We start from the raw sequence: 23,563 nt of genomic DNA, 5'->3' as shown, positions 1-23,563 counted from the left end.
GCTGTGAGTCAGTACATGGGAGCCACAGCAATTGGAATTCCAAAAGCAGGTACACTAAGTTCTTCAGAACCTGATATCCTTTTTGAATAAAGTACACAGCTGCAAGAAAGAAAGCTAACTCTATTCTAATCAGCACCTGCTCCCATTTTAATATTATGACATACTGATGGTCTCAGAATAGTATGAACAAATACTGGTACTGGGACTGATGTATAAAGCTCCGAAGAGCCACTGTATTGAAAAGAAGACCAGTCAGATTTATGGCTTCAGAAATGTCTTAGCACTGAAAGATGAAATGTCAATCAAAACCGAGCTCTGTTTTGAATAGCCCTGGCTTCCCACGCTATTGTTTGCATAATAGTCCAGTACTTAGTGGTCTATAGATGTGCAGAGAGCTGGCATTTACATGATAATGCAACAGACCCTGACAGCAGAGCAAAAGGGGGGTGAGGAAGACACTGGGCTACGCAGCGGGAATAGGAGTCCGAAGTGCTTTTAAAACCTTATCTTTCTGAATTTCTTCAATACTCTTTAAAGAAGCAACATTTATCAAAACAGCCCAAGGTTTTATTTTCCAGCTAATTTTACAACAGGGGAGTTATCTCACATAACCACCTGATGTTTGTATCCTAAAGCTTTCCTGCTGATGTTTATGCAACACATACGTTTAGAATAACTATCAAGGTGTTGAATTCACATATCGTTGGGAGTTATTTTAACAGTGACTCCAGGGCAGATTCTAAAAAAAGCTACCTGCTTGACAACTGCTAGGATCCTTTAAGCTACATGTTAAATGCTGCTTAATCTAATACAAAATACTTCGTATTTACGAACTGTGGTGCTTCTGTTTGGGCAGCATGTCTCTACGGTAAAGGCAGACTTAAAAAAGAACACTGCTGCTCCACTGTAAAACTAACTGTATTATTATCAGCGCCTCCTGGTGCATATTAAAGGGAAAAAACACAATTTGTTTAACAACACCATTTATTACAATTGAAATAGGTCCATTGTATGATGTAAACGTACAAATATTTTACCAAACAAAAACAGCTTGTGCTGTCATTATTTTAGTAGCAGGTATTACAAAAAAAAGGTTAAAACAGACTTCTTTATACCCCAATACATTCATTATTACATGTTGTATCATACACAAAAAGTCTACATGTTTTGGACAAGATTAGTACAGTCACAAACTGCATAGAAGTTTAAAAAGTGTTCACATGGAAATACAGTTTAGTGCAATTTTTAAGTGACTGTGAATTCAAAATGTGCTACTACTTTTAACCTATGGAAACACGTGGAGCACAGGCTAACTGTATCCACCAAAATACAAACACAGACAAGTGGAAGACATACAGTTTTGTCCAAAAAAAAAAAAAAAAACTTAAAACAATGTTTTAAAACATATTAAAAAATGAAAACTCTTTAAAAATATACCTCGGTTTTAAGACTGAACGATTTTAAGACAGTTCATTTTCCAAGTGTACATTAAATGACACCCTGGGATCCTTCAAGAAGCTGCTTGATGAGATTCTGGGATCAATAAGCTACTAACAACCAAACGAGCAAGATGGGCCGAATGGCCTCCTCTCGTTTGTAAACTTTCTTATGTTCTTATAAAATGTCTATTGCCCCCAGTCTTCCACAGCATGACACTGTGGGCACTCTACATTTTCAGGAAGAAAACAGATCTTGTTGACAGTCCATTTGTTTACACCATCTAAATTATTATGATCTGTAAAGACACACGCTTTCTCCCTACTTGCTGTATGCTAATCGATTCTGCTATTGTTATACTTGCAGCAATTGGAGGTTATAAACTACATCTTTAAGTAGTTTCGTAGATTCTGAAGTAAAACATGGTCAAATGTTTTTGAAACTTAGCTTTAAGCAACCATAATTATTAGAAATAAAAAAAGGAAAAACCTGGAAGCATAGTACTGAATTTGTATGAAATTGTACTTTTTCAAATGGAAATAAATTGTGTTTTCACTAAAACAATGCACAAAGTTAATAACAAAAAGCATTATAAAAGTTTGGACTAGAAAAGGCATGCAACAGTGTTAGAAAATTCAAAATATACATTTATATATACGATGCACCAAATTGTGTAGTACTGATTAAAACGGCTACCATCAACACAAAGGCTGGTCTCCCACAATCCACACTTCATCAGACCACAAGCCAGAAGGCGCCTTTATTCTTAAATTTCAACAAATCATACAAGATGGACTGATCACAGCCAAGAGAGTAAACAGAATTGACAGTCTTTGACAGGGTGAGAAGGAGTGCTTTACTTCTTCGCCTTTTCCACTTCTGAACTGGCCAGGGCAAGCACTTTGTCTCCAGATCCTGTTTGGTACAAAGAATAAATAAATTAAACATGGCTTTACCCACCACGTTGTTTATGCAAGACCTGCATTACTTGAAGTCAAACTTTTCTTTTCAAAATGGTGTTACACAGTAAATTTTTCTGTTACTGATCAGGCTCATAACTCTCTCTTAATTGTGAAGTTTCTCTCTCACACACTTTTCTTCTGTGCTTTTCGCTTGTTTGTATTATAAAGCGGTTGTATACAAGAAGAGAACCGGACAGAACATCTCAGTAGCAGTAGCACTCATCCTTTTTAAACATGCAGATAATCTGCTTATCAAGAATCATTTTTCAGTACCATATATAGTAAAGACTAAACACATTTTTGATATCAGAATAAACAATTATTTTTCAAACCCTATTATAGTACTACATATAAGTTTTACTTACCAAGATCTCCAGAAACTTTTTCAAAATGGCTTAGTGTGGCACTAGCATTAGCAGAGAGAAATGATTCGTCTTCTGGTGTGAGCTAAATCCCAAAAAAATAGGGTGGAGGTGGAAGATAACATTAAATCAATGTTTGTTTATATACATCTTGTAGGCAGTAATAATAATAATAATGTCTGTGAATACTAAAATCCATAATGATCTGTTTTTTTAGCAGTGCCCTGCTAGATTATATTACCTGTCAATTGGATTATTACAGCTACACAGTTTTGGGTTATAACATATTGTTTAGGATATTGATAAATGGAGGAATGCAATGAAACAGTAAATGCTTTGATTTCAATAAAAATGACCTTTTCTCCCAGTTTCCTCAAGGCTGTTAGGATTTCCACTTTCTGCAGGGTGTAAACATTGCGAGGCAGTTGCCCAACCATAATGTCTCTGTCCATCTGCAGACACAAATCAATCAATTTAATATTAACCTTACGCACAGCACCAGAGAAAACGCTCATTATTACACAGGGATATGCAGTCTCCCTCACCTCCGCCAGTCTTGTCCTGAGCTGGCCAGGCTGTTTCTTTGCAAACATTCGGATTACTTCTGGAGTTTTGAATGCCTGACTGATGGCTGCTTGGATTGCCTGTTAAGTTGAAGACACACAGAAAGAGGATCATTGCCACTGCTACCGAGACGTTTAGTAACTTTCTTTTCCTGTAGACAATAGGTTTGTCTATAAAGAGATGCCGGGCATTAAAACATATATGAATTATAATTACATTTAATTGGTCATGATGATACGATTATCATGACTTTCTGGAACATTTTAGCAGTAATCTATAATTTAGCGTCCAACCCTTTTGTATGAAAACATCTGAATGGAGTCTATCAATAGGAACACGCTGAATCACCAGAACAGTGCACAGGGTGGGTTTAATTCCCTGTAGATAATATAAATATCAGCTGTATTAAAAACACAAATAGTCTGTAAACAGAATAAAAGCGCCAGCAAAATGAACCCTGGATCCTTCTGTGGAGCACATTTTCTGTAACTACCAAAGCAGCCCTATCCTTAGCTCACTGTTTTGTTTGAAACTGCTCTGCTTACCAGTTGCATTCCACTGAGTTCATCCACTAAAGTCATATCTCCCGACATGATTTTGTTCAGGGACTCGCTGAACTCATTCAGCTGCTCCAGGGTTTCCTTTTTTGTCTCCTCATACTCCTCCGCGTCGAGCTCCTCTCTACGCCAGGAAGATAGACAAACAATGTATTAAAAAAGCCACTCTTGCTGATCATGGAAATAATGACTCATGGACACGATGAAACACTCAACTGAATTTAGTAAGATGAGGAAGGGAGTGGTTCAGGCTAGTTTACATTCACACTGCAAGAAGACAGCGAGGTGCTTAGTAACTCATTTACAGCAGGACAAATGTTTCATGTTATAAGCAGACAGATTACAAAGAAAACCAGTTTCAAGTGGCCTAAATTATCCCTTAATGCCAGTTTATACTGGTTTAACTGGAGTTTTTTCAAAGCCCACCATAACCCTTCAACAGCCAATTACAACAATTATTTTCAAGGCAACAAATCCATAATCAGCTACTAATAAACCCCCCGTACTCCCTACATGTTATTAGGTATATACTGGGACTCTTACCTGCACTCATCTAGATCCTGAAGCTGTTGCATTAGCCTGTCCAGTTGCTCTTCCAGGTTTTGTTTTAATTTGCTGGTTTCGGTCTTCCCTCGTGAAGCCATCTTCTACCACTTTCACAGAAAGACCACTACCTTGTAGCACAATAACAGACAGTCAGTGTCTGGTCTATTTACAACAAATCAGAATTCAAATCAGATGGATAAAGCGATCGAACATCCTAAAAATGTTAGTGAATCAATATCGTATTAAAATTAGGGGTGGGTGCGCTTGCGAGTTGTTTTTATGAAGATCCTACACCCCAGTTCAACACCAGACTACGGTAATGATTTCAAGTTGTTGTACTGCACAGACGGTCAGTTTTAGCTACAAAGAGAACACGCCCTTCGACAAGTCTGTCTGTCACATTACAGATAGATAAAAAAAAATTAAAAAAGGAGACGGATTTAAATGATTCGACTACGACACCATCTCGGATTCCTTTCATAAATAATTTCCCACAGTACTCAGACATCTTTATATTAAATAAACGTTTCACTCCGATGTTAGTTTCTTACCTTTCTTTGTCCAAACACAGTGTTTTGATTGGAATCTCATTATAGGGGGAATCTGTGTAGATACACCAGTTTCCGACTCCCTTGTCCAATCACAGAGCGGTTCTTGACCTGCTGAGTGTAACAGACAATATCTTCCCCGAGGTCGGCGAAACAGCGGTTACCATGGAAGACGGGATGCAGGTGCATGTAAGTATGTAAATTATGTGGTTAAAAATTGTGTTTGTTGTATTTGAATTTAATTAACTCAAAGACATACAAATAATATAAAATACCCCATACAGATACTTCACCAGCATGGCGCGCATCACTTTGGTTTTAACCTGTTTTCAACAGTATTTGCAGTGCTATCAAAACGTAGTACAGGTAATGTAAATACCACATAAAGTAGTTGACGTGCATAATATTAAAAAGTGCACAACTTAATTAGGATTGCATTCATTGGTCAGAGATATATACCTCATTAAACCTATTTTTCAAAGTGCATTTGCTTTCAGACATTTTGACTAAAACGAGAGGGATACACACAAGTCTTCAAGCGTGTTTTAGTACTCCAGCCAACATTGTATTGCCTTGGCGATATGACAATAAATAACCCAACTGACGGAGAGGCAGCAGTGAAAATCTGCATACTGTATTAATAATGTAGCATTAAAAGGGTTATATTGTTGGTGCCAAAAAAAAAAAACTAGTGTATACTACAATACTTTAACAGAAAATAGTGTTTTATAACGAATAACTAAAAACATTTCAAACTACTGTAACTTGTAAATAGTTATAATACTTTATGTAGCAGACCTGTGACAGCTAATACAGTATTTGATTTGTTTTTAGTTTCACATGGCAAACAATTTATTTTTAAATGGACCATTCCATGCGCATTGCATTTTGATTGTGTCAAATCCATGGACAATTTTTATTAGTGAAATGTATTTTCTTTCTATATTTCTATAAGTGAAATAAATATTTTATTCAATATTTAGGTCGTGATTTAACAGCATGATCTCAGTTTGTCGCGAAATTAGAGTTTTGAATTAAACTTGCATAATTTTGTATTGCCTTTTTTATGGATGCTGTTCTTAGTTGAGTGTGCTCCATATTAAATCTGTGACAATCAATTTCCATTCTGCACAATTAAATAGTTGCTATAACACAGTTTTCAAATACATCAGAGGGATGTTTGTTCCGCTCTCTGTCAGCTAGTAAATCCCAGATGGTCCCTGAAAAATTCCCTAAATTAGGCTACAGCTTTGCTCTATAATTATCCCTGTAGTCATATCACACATACACTTTAGCTGTCCCCAGAACCTCTCAACCAACTATGATGGAACTTTGTGCGGGCATTCCTTGTTGCTGAAGGAATCAGAATCTTAGTCGTGGATTTTGACACCAGTAGTTCTGGCCTCTGATTTATGTACTATAAAGGGACATTTTAAATATACATGTATTTTTAGAAAAATAAATTGGACATTTAAACTAATTTTCAAATTAGTGCAAAAAAAAAAAAAAATCCAGTGGGGTCTTCATATTAACATCACTCTGTTAAGTTACAGTACAGAAAATCCTTGTTGTTTAAATAGATTCTCTCAACTGTAATGCCATTCAGAATAGATTTTTAATCATTTGTTCAATACACACACCCTCCATTCAGGTATATTTAAAGTCACTCTAAATTCAGTAAAATACATTTATTAAAATGGAAAACAATTTTAGGTACAAAGACACAGTCATTTAGTCAAGTGTTTCAGCTTTCATAACTGTTTCTCTACTGGATTAAAAAGTTCAGTTTTATTTAGACTTTATGAATTTTTAAAGTTATAGATGAAATACAAAAAAAACCCCAAAAAAACACCTTATTCAGTCTCTGTTGGTGATCAGTGAAACAGGTATGTCTATTAATTGGGTACATTTAAGAAAACAAAACTGACACGTACAGTATATTACACACATTTCGTACTGTATTAATAAGTAAACATTTCTCTTAAGTTTTTATGTCGTACTTAAATCATTTAAAACTGATGAACCTCATCGTCCAGTGAATGAACAAGAGTAACTGGACTCCAAATTAAAAGATAATCCACAGCATTTGGTTAAAGATAAAGTCAACCATACCCCAGATTCATTCTTTATCATTTAGCCTGAAAATGTTAGCACAGAAAACAACACTATTTGTGAAAACACTGTTTTAAAAAAATCAAGTAACAATCTGATTTTAAAGGCAAATAACAGCAATTAATGGTTACCTGTATTTACTACACAGTACCTAACTCTCTCTCTCTCTCTCTCTCTCTCTCAAGGCTTCATGACAAGGTAATGCTCCTACATGCTTTGCTAAACAAGGCCTTCTGGGGGTTCACTTTAATTGGGAAGGATTTACAAATTAGGCACATTCTGTGGTTGCAGTTAAGACACTGACCAGATTTCTGTAAACGGTCAAAAACCTGTTACGGTAACTGAAGATAATGCAGAAAAAAAACCCATCAGTGCCAAGGCTTTTTCAAGCACCTGACCTTAAACTGTCTCTGCAGTTTATATTCAAGCAATGATGGGGGGAGAAAAACAGATGAGTGACTCGATAGTGCAGAATCTCTTAATAATTAATCAACCGGGGCTCTGATACAGTCTATGAATAAACAGAGACGTCTTTCTTATCAGTTCTGCTGTGGCTTGTACAGGCACTTGGCTCCACTGTGGATATTTCCAGTTGCTGGGGTTGCCATAGAAATGGCTTGCATTATTTATGAGGCTCTTCGTGTTTGATTTAGACGTGCCACAGGCAGGAGCAGCAGCTTACTGGCTGGTAGCAGAAACCAGTTTGAGAGCGTTTATCGAGCACCAGTCCAGGGAAGAGCTTGTTAGCAATCCAGCATGCCCCCATGATCAGGAAAAATGCTAAAGGAAAGGATACAGTATTAGGTTGAACTATGAAAATGCAATTACAGTGCGCTTTTAAAAAAAAAAAAAAGGGCATTATATTTAGCTGTACTAATTAAACTAATTAAAAAGGATCAGCTATATTGTAGAGGAAAGTAGTGAAGTGACAGTATGTTAATATTTGTATACACTTATGGCTGTATTAAATCCAGGTAGACTAATTGAAAATAAATAATAAATAAACAAAAACATACCTGTAGATAACATACAGCATATTGACAGCACTAAAGATAGGTAGTACAATTCAGGAGTGGTTTTTGCCTAAAAAAATAAAAAAATAAAATAAGAATTATCTTTGAGGATTTTAATAAGCCAGCACCAATATACAGAACTAGACAGAATGCAAATACTGATGTAAAAACTTTCTGCCACTTTAAATTTTATTACAAGTGAAATTCTGATATATATATATATATATATATATATATATATATATATATATATATATATATATAAACCATGCAATACAATGTTTCAATAAATACACAAGTATGTCATACCTTAAAGAGAACGATATACTAGTGTACAGGACAAGCCTACACTGTACTTGAAAAAATATTTACTGTCGCTGTAAAGCATTAATCCCACTTACACACTGAGGTGCCCTGGCAGTGAGTACAGTCGTGCACAGTCCTACTGCGAAGGAAGCCACTCCATATACATGAAATCCTGCCTTCACCTCCTGAGGAACCGGGTCTACCAGGGTTAGGACCATTGTGAATCCTAAATGAACAACATTAGCATCAGCCTACAATTGCATTCAAAAGCCTGGTTTCTTTAAACTGCGTTAAACGACTCTGCTTAGCCGAGCATACTTTAGCACACCGTAAGGACCTTCAGTTAACAAGTGCAGCCTTGCAAACTTTATAGACATCGTTAATATGTACCTGTTGTGATGAAAGTGAAGACGATGAAGCATGTCAGGTTATTAAGAAGAGGTTGCTGGCAGAATCGAGCAGATTTTGGCCTTGAATTGAACACAAAAAAAACACAAATTTAATTTAACACAAAGTAGATTGTTCATAGGGTTTTATTTAATGTCGACACGCTTAACAGGGTTCACCTTTGCTTACCTTAATAGGACGTAGAGTTGAGGAACAAGAATGACTGTCACAAAAAGAACAACAATGACTTGACTGCAAAAAACAAACACAGAAAATACAAGTTAAAGAAAAGTGCCTCTGTGGTTGGTAATAACTTACTATAATACCACACACGCTGTGTTAAAGGGAATTATGTACCATGCGATGTTACAAATAGGACTGTGCAATCGTCCGTTAACATCCGATTTGTAAAGGTTCTCCTACTATAGGAATAGTGTATTTTATTCAAAAACAGGGCACAACGCCAATGTAATTTTTCAGTACACTTACAATTTCAGCCTACCGTGTCTTGGTAGCCGTCTGCTCAAATGATAAGCAGTGTGCGCAAGGCAGTAATGGAACATGTTGCTTGCATTAGCGATACTTCTGAAAAGCAAAACAAACGGCTGCACGGACTTTCAGGAGTAGTGAAAGCATGCATTGAGCTGGTGTACGTGCATATATCCGATGCGGCTTGCATGCATGCAAAGAGCAACACTCAGATTAAACTTGACAGGCTGCTTGAATTAGCATCACCGACTGCATGCCTGAATGGATCGCAGCTGTATCAGTCTGAGGTCTGTGGCCAGGTTACCCATCCTCCACAAAAAACACTGTACTCAAACGTACATTATTGTTTTTTGTTCTGAAACAATATGGACAATACGGTTTTTAAACGTGCCCCTTAAAACATCAATCGCCAGTACCCCTTATATCGATGCCACTTGACACAAATACATCAACCAAAATAATGTTTTAAAGGACAATGTTTACTATAGTATACATAGAATGTGTTCTTACCTGCACGCTGAATATCACCAATTAATATGTCCTGTGGGTGGTCTAAGGGTTTTCAGTATCCGCAACATAAAATAAATACTGTTTCTCAAAATAAATATGTAGTCCAAGTCTGTTTCTAGCTTCGTCGTTGCATCTTATTTAAATAAGGACACTTATATTTAAATACAATACCTTGTCTCTGTTAGCTGAAAGATGACGCACTAGAATTATAATATAAAACAACACTGGAAAATGTTATCAAAATGTTTTTTTAACCACTGTAGTAGATGTAAACAAAAACAGGTTTCCTTTTCAATACACGTTATAACACTATAAAAACATTAGTTTTCAATCACAATTCGAGTCAACGTAACTTCTAGATAATTCCATACACAATAAATCAGGATAAAACGTACTACACTACAGTAAGCCTATTTGACCACATACTGTACAATACACCTACACGCTCAACATAATGTCCCAAACTGCGTTTTTGAAATAATGTTTTTAACATTATTTACAAATTCTCCTGTAAGCTCCGTTTACAGCTTCCGCACTTTTTACCACTACCCAGTTTGTTAAAATAACAAAAACTAAGAGAAACACAGCGATAGACTGAGCGAAGAATCTAAACATATTTGAATCCTTTGCCTCTGTTTTATTTCTTGGAAGTTTTTTTTTTGTTTTTTTTACCACCCGGGACTACCAGAACGCAATAGACAGTTTTCCTTCTAGAAAGTCAGTCCAACGTTCAAAAAAGAGAGAAAAAAAACATGTTATTGTGTTTCCTGTTTTGGGCGGAGCTCGTAAGTGGTTCATCTGGGGGTTGGTTTAGTGATTTTAAAGCTGCACCGTACCTAAACGTTCACCTAGTAGAAAAAGTATTTTCAGTTTTACCGTGGTTTCGTCTTCTCTCACAAAAGCATTCACATTGTTTTTTAGTTTTTGTTCGATTTAAATGTTTTATTTTTGTAAAGCACCGTTGGCCCTCTGTCATTCTCAATTCGGATGTAAAATGTGATTTATTTAGACGTGTTGTATTCTAGTTGGTTTGCATTTCCCGCATTTGGTGTCTCATCAGTTTCATCAAGAAATAGCTTTCTATGATATTCTAAGTTCATGTCTCGCTCCACCCAATCCTGAGATATGTGGGTCGCTGCCGACGTGGTTTTACACAACGCGGGTTGTGTAACCGGAGCAGGCGTGCCATTGTGAAAGGGGCTTTAGAGTAATGCAAAGAGAAAGCAAATAATAAATCGGTGAGTTTTGATCAAGCCGTCATGCTTTGTATAAAAACTTTGTATCTTGTAGAAATGTGTTATTCCACTGTTCTGTACTGTAGTTCACTGGTTTGTGTTAACCTTAATTGCTTGTGTTGAGTAAATTGTACCTTATTGTCATTGAATACACTTTGCGCAATTCATTCTCAGTGTAATGATAGGCATGTAGTCAAACATAAGTATTCAGGTCCAGCGAGTGTTTTTTCTATAACACGTTTCTATTTTCTTTCTCTCGTTCTCTTTCAGTTTTACGTTTGCATCCTAGAGCAGAAAGTTTGGATCTAATGCGACATGGAGGCGGACACTAGAACGGAAGTGGTGCTCCTGGCTTGCGGTTCCTTCAATCCCATTACTAACATGCACATGAGACTGTTTGAACTGGCCCGAGATCACCTGCATGAAACTGGTAGGATTCACTCGATGATCTGATGATGTATTGTATGAGTTCTCGAATAAAAAATATATATATATATATATACACACACACACACACACACACACACACCCTACCTTCCAACAAGAATTGTAACTAGGACTTCTGATTTTCGGTGTTTTACCCTGACTTTTCTACTCTCCTTTAAGAATACAGTTGGTACCTTTTAAGCCATTCGCATATCACAATCACAACTGAGAACGGTGTTTATACAGTAGTATAATTGATTTAATGTACGGGTTTACCTAACTGTATTTAGATGAATAAAGATGAGTTGTTTCTGCTTTTGAATGAAAAAGTAAGACTTACGATTTAAAAGCCCATTTATTAGTTGTTTCACAGGAAAAATAAATGCCAATGAAATCAATTTTACAACGCACGCGTTTCTCAGTTATGATTGAGATACACGAATGGTTAACAGGTATCAATTGCATTTTTAAAGTAGGGTAGAAAAGTCTGTGTAAAACTCTGAAAATGTGAAGCCCTAATTATAACACACAAAAAATGTGTAAGGCACCGTTAGGGACATAATTCAAACAGACACCTCATACACGACACACTGAAATCTAATACACAACATAGTGAAATCTTGAAACCGCTTACACTATATAATGAAATCGCATACACTACACATGAGATTTCACTGTGTAGTGTATGAGATTTCAGTATGTATATTCATCCAGAACTCTGCTGCCCGCCTGGTGTTCTCTCTGCCTCGCTTCGCTCACGCTACTCCACTACTCCGCTCGCTCCACTGGCTCCCGATCACCGCTCGCATCCAGTTCAAGACTCTTGTACTAGCCTACAGATGCCTTGACCAGACTGCACCCAGCTACCTCCAGACCCTCATCTCTCCCTACACCCCCACTCGACCTCTCCGCTCCGCCTGCACTAGAAGACTAGCTCTACCTCCGCTACGCTCCCCTGCCTCCAGAGCCCGCTCCTTCTCCACCCTTGCTCCGCATTGGTGGAATGACCTTCCTACAGATGTCAGGACTGCCCAGTCCCTGACCACATTCCGGCGCCTCCTTAAGACTCACCTCTTCAAACAGCACCTGTAGAACTCCTCTGTTTGTATCCTGGGACACTATCACCCTTCATGTAAATGTGCTTTATTTTATCTTATCTGCCCCCTATTTTACTGCATTTAATCCTGTACTTCAGAATACTGTAATCTGCCAAGTGTTTAACCTGTAGTACTTTGTATTTAATCATATCCTGATGTGACTATCACTATTTAATCATATCCTGATGTAACTATCACTATTATCTGCTGTATTATTGAATTGTGGTTTGTCACACTTGTACTTTGCTTGAGCAAAAGTTATTGTATTTCTTGCTCTTATTGTATTACTTGTATTGTAACACTTGAAATGTATTTGCTTACGATTGTAAATCGCCCTGGATAAGGGCGTCTGCTAAGAAATAAATAATAATAATAATAATATGTAGTGTATGAGATTTCAGTGTGTACATCCTGCAATTTCAATGGAGCCACATATGCTCAGTACTGTGTAACAAAGACATCAACACAGGCATTTCCCAGTACAGTAGAAGCTCACTAATCCCAACTGCTTGGGACTGGACATATGTACAGCTATGGCCAAAAGTTTAGCATCACCCTATAGAATTAACTAATTTTCCTTCATAAAGTCGAATGAAACCTGCTGAATAATGTTACGTTAACATATTGAATTGCGTACCGCTTTGTAGTTTTCCATATACTTAACGAAAAACTGACAAATTGAACATATTTTGAAATACTGTACTACTATTATGGCTTCCAGTAGACTTTAGCAATATAATTTTACAGTTTCTTTGATTACATGATGTTAAATAAAAATCTAAATTCTCTTGATGTCTCAATCTTAAAACTCTAGGTGATGTAAAACTTTTGTAGATCTGTAAATGTGTTTATTTTTTGTTTCAGGAAAATACAAAGTTGTCAAAGGTATCATCTCCCCAGTGGGCGATGGCTACCAGAAGAAAGGCCTGATTGAGGCGTATCACCGTGTTGCCATGGCAGTGCTGGCCTCAGAGAGTTCTAATTGGGTGAAGGTGGACCCATGGGAGAGCGAGCAAGAGGAATGGGTGGAGACAGCCAAAGTTGTTCGGTAACTATAGACAAGCAGAGCTGCCATTGTCATAGCATTGGATTTTGTCCTTTTTCTAAGACCTTCTTCACAAGGACATTAAGAATGCATCCCCTTTTAGAATGATTGTCTGCCATGTGTCCTAATGCCATTCCCTGGTTAGCTGACCTGTGAATGCAATGCCTTGCAGGCATCACCATGAAGAATTGCTGATGTCTGGCCAGTGTAAAGATGAAGCTGACCATGTGAAGAAAGGCAAAAAGAGGAAGCTTAGGGCCAGCGAGGGCGGAGTATCGGAGAAGCTCTTGAATACTGGTAAAAAATGTAACAATATATTCAACCTTGTTTCTCTCTGTTACAGAGAGCAGCTGGTTCATCCAGTCTTTCAAAATGCCATGGTCTTGCTGTAGATGCCAGTGAGAGGAAGCAACAGAGATTCTGCTCAGGGATTCAGTTCTATAGAGAAAGGGACCCAGCACATGTGGGGGGCTATTCAGTTGATATGAACAGTGGGGGGTCCATTCAAATCAATACAAAAAGCTACCCTGAAGTTTTGTGTGTTACAGAAAGAAAAAAACACTAGCTCTGTTAGAGGTGTTAGTCATAAAAGATTACATTTTGAATGATTTCAGTGACTGTGGTATCAAGATGAGTCAGTGGAATACACCATGTGATGTCTGATTTGTAAAGGTCAAACTAGTGATAACTAGAAAACATGGAGTCATATATCTGCCCTATAGTCTGTATATACATTTGATGCATTTAAAATTACACAGTGAGACCGCTTCAGCGATCATTTTCTCTAGTGCTAAGTTTATACGAATTCTAAAAAGAAAACACACGTTACAAAGCATTTAATACAAAAATCCAGTAATCTTAGCAAAAAATGATAGCTGAAACTGTCTCACTTTGTAATTTTAAATGCATCAAATATATATACAGACTGTAGGGCGGTAGTTTCCAAAACTTTGTAGTTTTGTTACAGTTTAACAAATAGAAATGTGTTTTGCTAACTGTGGGTCTAGGTTTGATAGTGACTGCAAGAAGTGCAAAATAGAAGGACCTTGGAGTATGGAATACCAAACTGAACCAAAATCAGTCATCACGCAATGATAAGGAAAAAAACACAAATTCCCATTTCATGCTGTTTAGTTAAGCCTGTATCTTTCCCAGCTGTTCCTGAGTTGAAGCTGCTGTGCGGCGCAGACCTCCTGGAGTCGTTCGGCACCCCGAACCTGTGGAAGGAGGAAGACATTGCTGAGATCGTGGGCAAGTACGGGCTGGTTTGCGTCACTAGATCCGGGAGCGATGCTCAGAGGTTCATTTACCAGTCTGATCTCCTCTGGAAACACAAGAAGAACATTCACCTGGTGAACGAGTGGATAACGAATGACATCTCGGCCACCAGGATCCGCCGCGCCCTGCGGAGAGCACAGAGCGTCAAGTACCTGTTACCAGAGCCTGTGCTCGACTACATTCAGAGTCACAATCTGTACAGCCCAGACAGCGAGGAAAAGAATGCTGATGTTATACTAGCACCATTGCAGAAACACGCCAACCTTTCAAAATGATCAGGTGTCATACCGGTTTTACTTACTTCAGAACAGGGGGAGACTTTTCTAAAAAATGTTTGTTTTGTTTCTTGAGCTGAATTGTCATGTATAACCTCCCACTGCTGCAAGCAGAGCCAGGAAGATAACTGTTTGTGTGACAAACAGATTTCCCTAACTCATTGCAGCTAAAACTACCTGTACACAAATAGAATCTGACCACACTTTCTCATAACAGAATACACAAAAGGGTTAAGGAAATAAGTAGTAAATAAACACAAAATATTGAATGTAACATTGAACATAGTGATAGGACACTAGCTTTGCAGCTTTGTGCTAAGTATAAAATAAATACACTACAAACATTTATCTTTTCCTTTTTGTGACAAATGAAGCCCCTTTTAAATCTGCATGCTGGTTTGTGATTACACAGTCACACTGAGGGTTAAACCCGTACTGTGAACTTGGTAAAAAAAAAAAAAATTGCAATAGCAATTCCTACAGTTCAAGTAAAATTTGGGCTGCATAGTGTGTTTTCTCGGTAATACTGGATTCAAATGTTAGATTTGTATTTTTAATAAAAAAATAAAAAGTATAAAATCATGACTGATTTCTCTGACATGATTGATTTTACAAAGCATTCTACAAGTCTCTTTATATATTTAAATTTCTGTAGATGTAAGAGATTACAGTGTTCAAATCACTAATCTCACCTGGTTCGGAGTAACACCAGTTGTAGCTGGGCGGATAAGTGACTCAGATTGAACTCACAGACGTGGCAACCCTTGATGTAATAAATAAGTGACAGCCAAAAGTAGCTGAAAGTGATTGGTCATTCTATTAATATTTCTGCCTGAAAGGTCCAAGCAATTATTTTTCAATTGCAGCTCCGTTTGGAGCAGTTTGCTGTTCTAATTGGATTGCTTCTCTGTGTGCTGGCTCATATGCTGCAAGCATTGGGCAACACCAGATAAACACAATGGCAGCAAATGGCTCAAGGACTGGTGAATTGGGATGATGATGTGTTACAATGGCAGAACGCAGCACTAATACTGAATTTTGATTTTATTGTCATGTGGTTTGCCTGTACTTGCTATTCAAATAACAAAGCACTACCAAAAGCAAATTACAGCATTTCAAATGAAATAACTACTAACCTTTGATGTCGTATTTGGATGCCATTACAGCAAACCACCCCTGCTTGTACTGTTTTGAAACAGTACAAAAAACAGTATGTGTTTTCCCCGTTCTATGTATAACACAGTTCACCTTATCCTCACTCTGCTTAGTTTGCCCCTGTGTATCTTGTAACTAAAACAAAGCAGTACCTTAATGAATAATGTGGAGTAAGATAACTTTCCAGTAATTACTGTGTTCCTCTCTTCAATGAAGCAATGCGCTTTTATCGGGTAACCATGCTATTGCGACAGAAACAAGTATTGCTTAGCGAAGCACTTTAACTCCGATAGAGCTCCACGCACACCTTAACAGACCACGGTTTAGCTTCATGTAATGCTCTCAATGTAATAGCATGTGTTCCAAACACGGTAACCGCTCCAGACTATATGATAAGTGCTGTATAATAAGAAGAATGGCTTTGAACACGTTGATAAATATAAAGACTGCTGTTACACTGCATGTGTTTAATCTTTCTGCTGACCTCCTGCCTCCTTTGCTTTGAAACAGTTCATTAGCAGTAAAGGTTAAATTGCACTGTGACTGTGTGCTTACCCTGAAAGCCAACTGACATCTAACACACTTGGCATTGGTTTTTAATGTGTGTCCATAGTTTATGAAAAGGATGTTAATTTCAAATAATAATAAAAAAGGGGGTGGTTGCATGTCTACTATCACCTACAATGACGTCAATCAACCATATTGAAAACAACACGTTACGTGCTTTCTAATGGTAATTCAATTGTGTGCCATTGTGTTTTCTAAATTACGTCATAGTTTTATAGCGCAAACGGCAAATAGTGTTCATTACAGGTGCCATGGCGTTTTGTGGTTCACATCTACCAACTCAAGATATGAATTTAAAACACTACATTAGTTGTTAGACACTAGTTATTATAGTATGTGTATATATATATATATATATATATATATATATATATATATATATATATATATATATATATTATTTATTTAATGCAAACTTTGCACAGACATGGGTTTGTAAATCCGACCCATGGTAAAGTCTGGCAATTAAGTGGCGTTTCATCTATATTATAATGTCTGTGGCTAGCTTTTATATACATAGCTTGCTCAACTGTGATTGTGAAACGCTGTTCCGGTCGTAAATCGGACACTGAAATCAGTTAACATTTGCTCCACATTTTGAACGTGACCTATCTAACAAATCCAGACTAACTGCAAATAAAATTGGAGTACCTCCAGTCAACTCCTCCCCTGTCCGGGCAGGGTTACCCCAATCTACAAATACAAGTGCACACGAAAGAAACCTCAGCTGCACTCTCCTCTTAACACATTTCGGCAGTTCGTTTTGAAGAGTGTTTCTGTCCTCTACTGAATTCTAACATGCCTGCCGATTATAACGGTACCTGGAATATGGTTAGCAATGATAACTTTGAAGGTTACATGCAAGCATTGGGTGAGTGCAAAGTGTGGATGAAGTTTTAATTATGTCTGCAGGTCAGGTAGGACTAGGACATTAATTAATTAATTTATTTATTTATTTATTTATTTACCACGGAATCAGTTGCAATATATAGCACAGACCTTTTAGTCGCGTTATATGTGGCGATTTAAATATCCTCACTGACCTCGTTCTCTTTGTACATTCGTTATTATAGTCACAAGCACGTCCAGTCATATGATTGGGTTGTAACTTGCCTTACTCGGAGTCAATTGATTTGGAGATTATTAATTTAGAAGGAATATGTAATAATGTGACTAGATCAGGTGATTAGATTAATAGGATCATTACCATTTGGTTTTTCGTATAACGAGACAAGCGCAGCGGTTGAGTGTTGGGTAAATTACCTTGTGTTAATTGGCGAGTCCAAGGTTAGGAGACGCAATCTCCATTTAGTTGCCTTATAAAAGTTTTTTTTTTTTGTGGTATACCATGGCAAAAGTGTAGTTGAGCACGCTGGTAATTAAAGCACAGATCACCATGGTAAAGTTCGGCACCAGAAACTCGTGACTTACCCAGCGAGTCCGGGTGCCTGAGTTTTTCATTCAAGGTCAGAGTTTTCACCCTCAGCCAGACCCGACTAGTTCACGTTACACTGTAAATCTTTTGAATTTGAAACAAAGCACTGCAGTTGTATTTGGAAGCTGTTACCCAGTGATAATTCGTGTGTGTCCTCCTTATTTATTTGTCAAACTATTCCGTTTAGAAATATGTTATGTTAAGAATTGAAAACATCATGTGAATAATACAGCAAATATGTTATCAATTATGACAAGTGAAATTAAATCTGTTTAGCGCATTTGTCATTTATAATGAAGCTGCAGGCTTGTTTGCATTTTGCCTGACAGCTCATTGAATTTGTATTGAACTCAGAAGGACTTTTATAAGGATAAAGACCTAGGTAGGCATACCATTTATAAAGTTAAGTTTCCAGGGACAGAAATAAGACATCCATTGCTTAGAAGTTTGATCCATTCCTGGTTTTGCTACAATACACACCTGAGCTTGTTACCACTACGCTGTGGCTAATCAAGCATGCAGTAAACCCTGGAATGGGTGGAACTGTTATGCATTATTATTATTATTATTATTATTATTATTATTATTATTATTTATTTCTGCAATAGGAGCAGGGATGGAAATAAGACTCCTATTGCATAGCAATTTAACCCATTCCAGGTTTTACTACAAGCTTGATTAGGCACAGTGTATAGGGAACAAGCTCAGGTGTGTCTTATTAAACTCATAGTAAAACCAGGAATGGTTCAAACTGCTTTTTTCCGTCCCTGAAGAGGAGGCTTATTTCCGGCCCTGGTTTCTTTTCTTTAAATCCAGGCATTGATTTTGCTACTCGGAAAATTGCTAAAATGCTGAAGCCCCAAAAGGTGATTGAGCAGAAAGGGGATTTCTTCCACGTGCAGACTCTGAGCTCCTTTCGGAATTACAACGCTGAGTTCACAGTGGGGGTGGAGTTCAACGAGGAAACCAAAGGACTGGACAATCGCAAGTGCAAGGTGAGGGCTGGGTTTCCACCTGCCACTAGAACGGATGTGCATATGGGTGCTTGTTATGTCACTTCCTCCATCTGAGCAACTGGGAAATTACACTGGGGGGGGGGTATGGAAGCCACACCCATACTGCCTTGGTTCTGTGCAATAAAGAGGCTGTTTTTAAGTGTGAGAGAGGGCAGCCGCTGCCAACAGAAAAGCTTGTATAAAGAGAAGCATTGATCACAGTGTTGGTGTGTTCCATCAAGGTGTGTTAGGGGAAAGATTTTGTTGTAATTGAATACTCCTGTAAATCACTGCCATAGTCCAACTGAACGTTGCTTAAACTCTGTGTGAAAAATGCCTTTTAATTTCTCTCCGCAGACGCTAGTTACGTGGGATAATGACAGACTTGTTTGCGTGCAAAAGGGAGAGAAGAATAACCGAGGCTGGATACACTGGATCGAGGGAGACCAGCTGTTTCTGGTGTGGTTTCTTTTAGCAAATGCATAAGAAAAGAAACAAGTGCATTGAGTTAGGGAATCTGTGGCTGATGACAGGGCATGTGCAGCCCAGCTCATCCAGTTGGCATGAAACTTGGTTAGGGCATTCTTTAGAGCAGGGTTTCCCAATCCTGGTCCTGGGGATCCACTGCTGGTTTTCATTCCAACTGAGCTCTCAATTACTTAACTAGAACCTTAATTGAACTGATCATTTGTTTAATCAGACCTTTTTAATTGTTTTCAGCTCCCAAACAGTTGGAAAGTTCAAGTTACTGGCTTGAAACTGTTTTAATGTCTGAAAACAAGTAAGAGTAAGAATATGGGTTCTGTATATTGGAACCTGTCCTTTTCTGGGATTAAATTAAGACTCCTATTGCATAGCAGTTTCACCCATTCCAGGTTTCTGTACAAGCTTGATTAGCCACAGTGTATAGGTAAAAAGTTCAGGTGTCTATTAAACCAGGAATGGATCACACTGCTATGCAATGGGAGTCTTTTTTTTCCATCCCTGCCATCTGTATAAATGTTACTAACATAATTGCTTTTTCTTTTCCAGGAACTATCCTGTGAGGATCAAGTCTGCAAGCAAGTCTATAAGAAGGCTGATTGATTAATGCTTCTTGTGGGGGGCTAGTGGTTTAAAAGTAATTCATATGTATTCGTCCATCTGTATGTTGGTTCTAAAAATTTTTTTAATTGTTCAGGCAAGAAGGATAGCATATACGTTATTTTACACATTTTGTTTGACTTTTCTTGTGTTTTAAATCGTTACTTTGTTTTTTCTTTGTTTTAAATGCTTTGCAGCTGTTTATAAAGAATATAGAATTCAACAGGAAATATGCTGTAGACCTGCTCTCTGCTAACGCCAATGAAGTATTTTCTCAGCCAAATATGTATTTAAGGATAATTGGTTTAAGAACATAATCTATAAAAAGTACTGTTACCAGTTAATTTTACATTTTTTTTTTTACACTTTATAAAAACATTGTATTATGTTATATAATTTGTTTCGCTTAAGAGAACCAGCTTCACAACGTTTTAGTATGTTAACACTGAAATTAGAAAAAGAAAGTGGTGTGCCATGCATAACTTGGACCACTAGATTGCACCTTTTGATCACGTTCTAGTTTATACTCTCCCTTGGTTCTTTTAAGCTGGTTAAAATAGGAAATACCAATTGGTAAGCAGCTCAGGCAGCACAGCAACAGCAGGCTTTACAAAGAAGCAACTTCTCAACCCAGTACAATGGATGGAGCTCAAAAACACACTACCAGGATTTTAAAGAGCTAGTCCCCCACAATGCTCAAAAGTCTTAGTTACAGAATCCCCTTTTATTGTATCTAATAATATATGGGTATAAACAGGTCTTTACATAACTGTGGCCAGTACAATCCGGATTGAATGACACAGAGGTCATTTCCAGATGTGTGTTATTGATCATCAATTCTAAAGTGTGCTGTCGCTTTCAAAAAAGAAATAGCTTAGAGAACCACAGAGAAAAATACAATAGCTTGGCAGGTGGCCAGTCTTGGGAACATATTTACACCCCCAGCTTCCCTGAAGGGATTTAGAGGTGGTAACATATCTGCACCGGCTGTACTGTCCATGGCAAGCCCTACACCCCATTGACAGTATCACAGCAGGTGTTTTTGTCCAGCCCCCTGTGCTTCTCAGTCAGTATCCCTTGCAGTGATTGCTTCAATTATACAGCGCCCAAGGCTACCCCTATCACTAACAGGCAGTTGCAGTCGGGGACACATCACAAAATGTTTAAGTGTAAATGCTGCAGGGTTAATGGAAACCAGCTGATTAGACTGAGCTAGGCATCTCACAGGCTGTACATTTAGTGTTAATGCCAATTGTACAGCTGATAAAATAGCACTGTTTCTGTGTTAATAAAGATACCACCAGTACTCCGTACAAAGTCACATTTATAGATAGCACATATAGCTACACATTGCATTTATACCTCCTATACATTCTGAACACTCTGTAGTACAATGCTGCAATTCAAGGTGACATGCTAGTGAGATGAGGCGCATGTCTTTGTGAACCTAGGGCTATATGGTGACCTGTGTGACAGGGTAACGAAACTGGATAGGTTCATTCAGGGATGACTTATTGACAATACAAGCAAACCCCATGGTCTTTCAATTGAACCTCCTACCCTGTACATAACAACCAATCAAACGATGCCTTTTTCTATGGCGCACACTTCAAACACAGCTAGTCATAAGAGTGACGAATGCATTGGTTGACACACATGAACGCCGATTGGAGTTTAAGGTTACAGATAAATACTAGCAATTATAAGGACGACTGGGGACCACAGGTGTCTGTGGGGAGCTCCCCTCCCTCCCTCTGCTTTAGCACACTGCAGAGCGGAGAGCAAAAGGAAGGTTTTTATATCGGCTGTGCGCACCTTATATTCCTCCTTGTCTCATTCTTCAGCTGGCTCACTCTGCAGCAATATAGCCCTGCAGGAATTAGCTATTTTTAACAGCAAAAAAGTGTTCTACCCATCCATCATTGTGTGAGGTAACCTGGAATAAAGACTCCCGGTAGATTTTTCTGTTCTGCAATTTTTTTTTTAGTCTTGCAGGAAATATAAATAGTTATACAGTATATATTAATTACAGGAAAGAGGTCTCAGAATCTAATAGGCTGATCAAATTAATGATGTAGTATGGGTGTCACTTTGATAAGAGAAAGCAGAGGTGGGTAGGTATACTATAGGTAAAAAAAAAAAAAACATTAACTTTCTGGAATTGACATGCAGAAAGTACTGTATACAATACAAATTTTTGGTGGAGAAACGTTTTAAAATATCTCAAGGTAGTTACTGTGTCCAGAAGGCTGTGGTGTATTCATGTAAGGGTTGGATAAATGTCAAAGATATGTATGTTTCCCTTGAATACAACTGCCTGTCACTTTAACAATACAGTTTTAGGTTTACCTTGCAGTATCATACCCTCTGCTGTCTCGTTACAGCTTTCAATACTAAAATGTGCATCTTTACATTAAGATTCAGAACCGATCTATATGTAATCATTGTATGACCCCCCAACAGAATAATATCCATCACTTTGAATCAAAGTGCATTAGGCCTGCACCTGTAACAAGATGTCGACCTGTTTATAACTCCTATTGCCTTGCGTTCCAATGCACTAAAAGAGACAGTGTTCCCTTGTTTGAATGGCTTGGGGTTGCAACAGCAGTACAGACCCAATACCAATGCAATCCCAGTTGAAGGTACAGCACTTTAGAATGAGCTTATTCATTAAACAGTGCATGCAGCTGCTTTACTCACACTGCTCTACACAGCACTGTGTCCTGGAAGACATTCAACACAGAGCCTGCTGATCCATTGCACATCAAGCCCCCTGCAGCCTTCACCATCGGTCACCAGCAGGAGTGAGAAGGATTCTGCCAATCAGTTTAAGGTTGAGCGAAGGGCGGACTCTCCTTCCGTGCAGTATACCTCAGCCCAATGAGTAGATTCCATGCAATAAAAGCCTTCAAAATCACATTGCTCTTTTTATTATTGGAAAGGCCCAAGGTGGTAGAAACTGAATTGTATACCTGTAAAATGTTTATTTATGTATGTATGTATTTTCAAAGGTACCGTACTAGCCTGTTACCGCTTTTAATTTAATTTTTTTTACTGGGGGCACAACGTTTGATTTGCACCCCATCTCTGCACGGACGACAAGGGCAGCGTCAGAATAAGCCCCACCCCTCTGCCCCTGTTGCTGCGCTCCCAAAACTAAAGTCGCCATCGGATTG

The 23,563-nt window shown here is 38.0% G+C and overlaps 2 protein-coding genes across 2 annotated transcripts; one reads left to right on the top strand and one right to left on the bottom strand.

The window, feature by feature from the left end:
- Window positions 1-966: 966 nt before the first annotated feature.
- LOC117963609 (protein LZIC) lies at window positions 967-5,085 on the bottom strand. Its single transcript, XM_058993192.1, has 7 exons — window positions 4,980-5,085; window positions 4,426-4,556; window positions 3,871-4,006; window positions 3,307-3,405; window positions 3,118-3,213; window positions 2,765-2,846; window positions 967-2,352 (listed from the first exon to the last, which is right to left on the bottom strand). Exons 2-7 carry the CDS (start codon window positions 4,524-4,526, stop codon window positions 2,294-2,296), a joined length of 573 nt encoding a protein of 190 aa, XP_058849175.1. The 5' UTR covers window positions 4,527-4,556; window positions 4,980-5,085; the 3' UTR covers window positions 967-2,293.
- A 5,834-nt stretch (window positions 5,086-10,919) lies between these two features.
- Window positions 10,920-20,728, top strand: LOC117963643 (nicotinamide/nicotinic acid mononucleotide adenylyltransferase 1-like). The gene is made up of 9 exons (XM_058994068.1): window positions 10,920-11,031; window positions 11,299-11,458; window positions 13,416-13,599; window positions 13,769-13,893; window positions 14,752-15,141; window positions 17,617-17,742; window positions 19,123-19,301; window positions 19,659-19,760; window positions 20,334-20,728. The coding sequence occupies exons 2-9, from the start codon at window positions 11,344-11,346 to the stop codon at window positions 20,385-20,387; spliced, it is 1,275 nt and encodes a 424-aa protein (XP_058850051.1). The 5' UTR covers window positions 10,920-11,031; window positions 11,299-11,343; the 3' UTR covers window positions 20,388-20,728.
- Window positions 20,729-23,563: the final 2,835 nt, after the last annotated feature.

The sequence above is a fragment of the Acipenser ruthenus genome, chromosome 20, assembly GCF_902713425.1.
Source record: "Acipenser ruthenus chromosome 20, fAciRut3.2 maternal haplotype, whole genome shotgun sequence".
Lineage (NCBI taxonomy): Eukaryota > Metazoa > Chordata > Actinopteri > Acipenseriformes > Acipenseridae > Acipenser > Acipenser ruthenus.
This window is presented reverse-complemented; position numbering and strand designations above follow the sequence as displayed.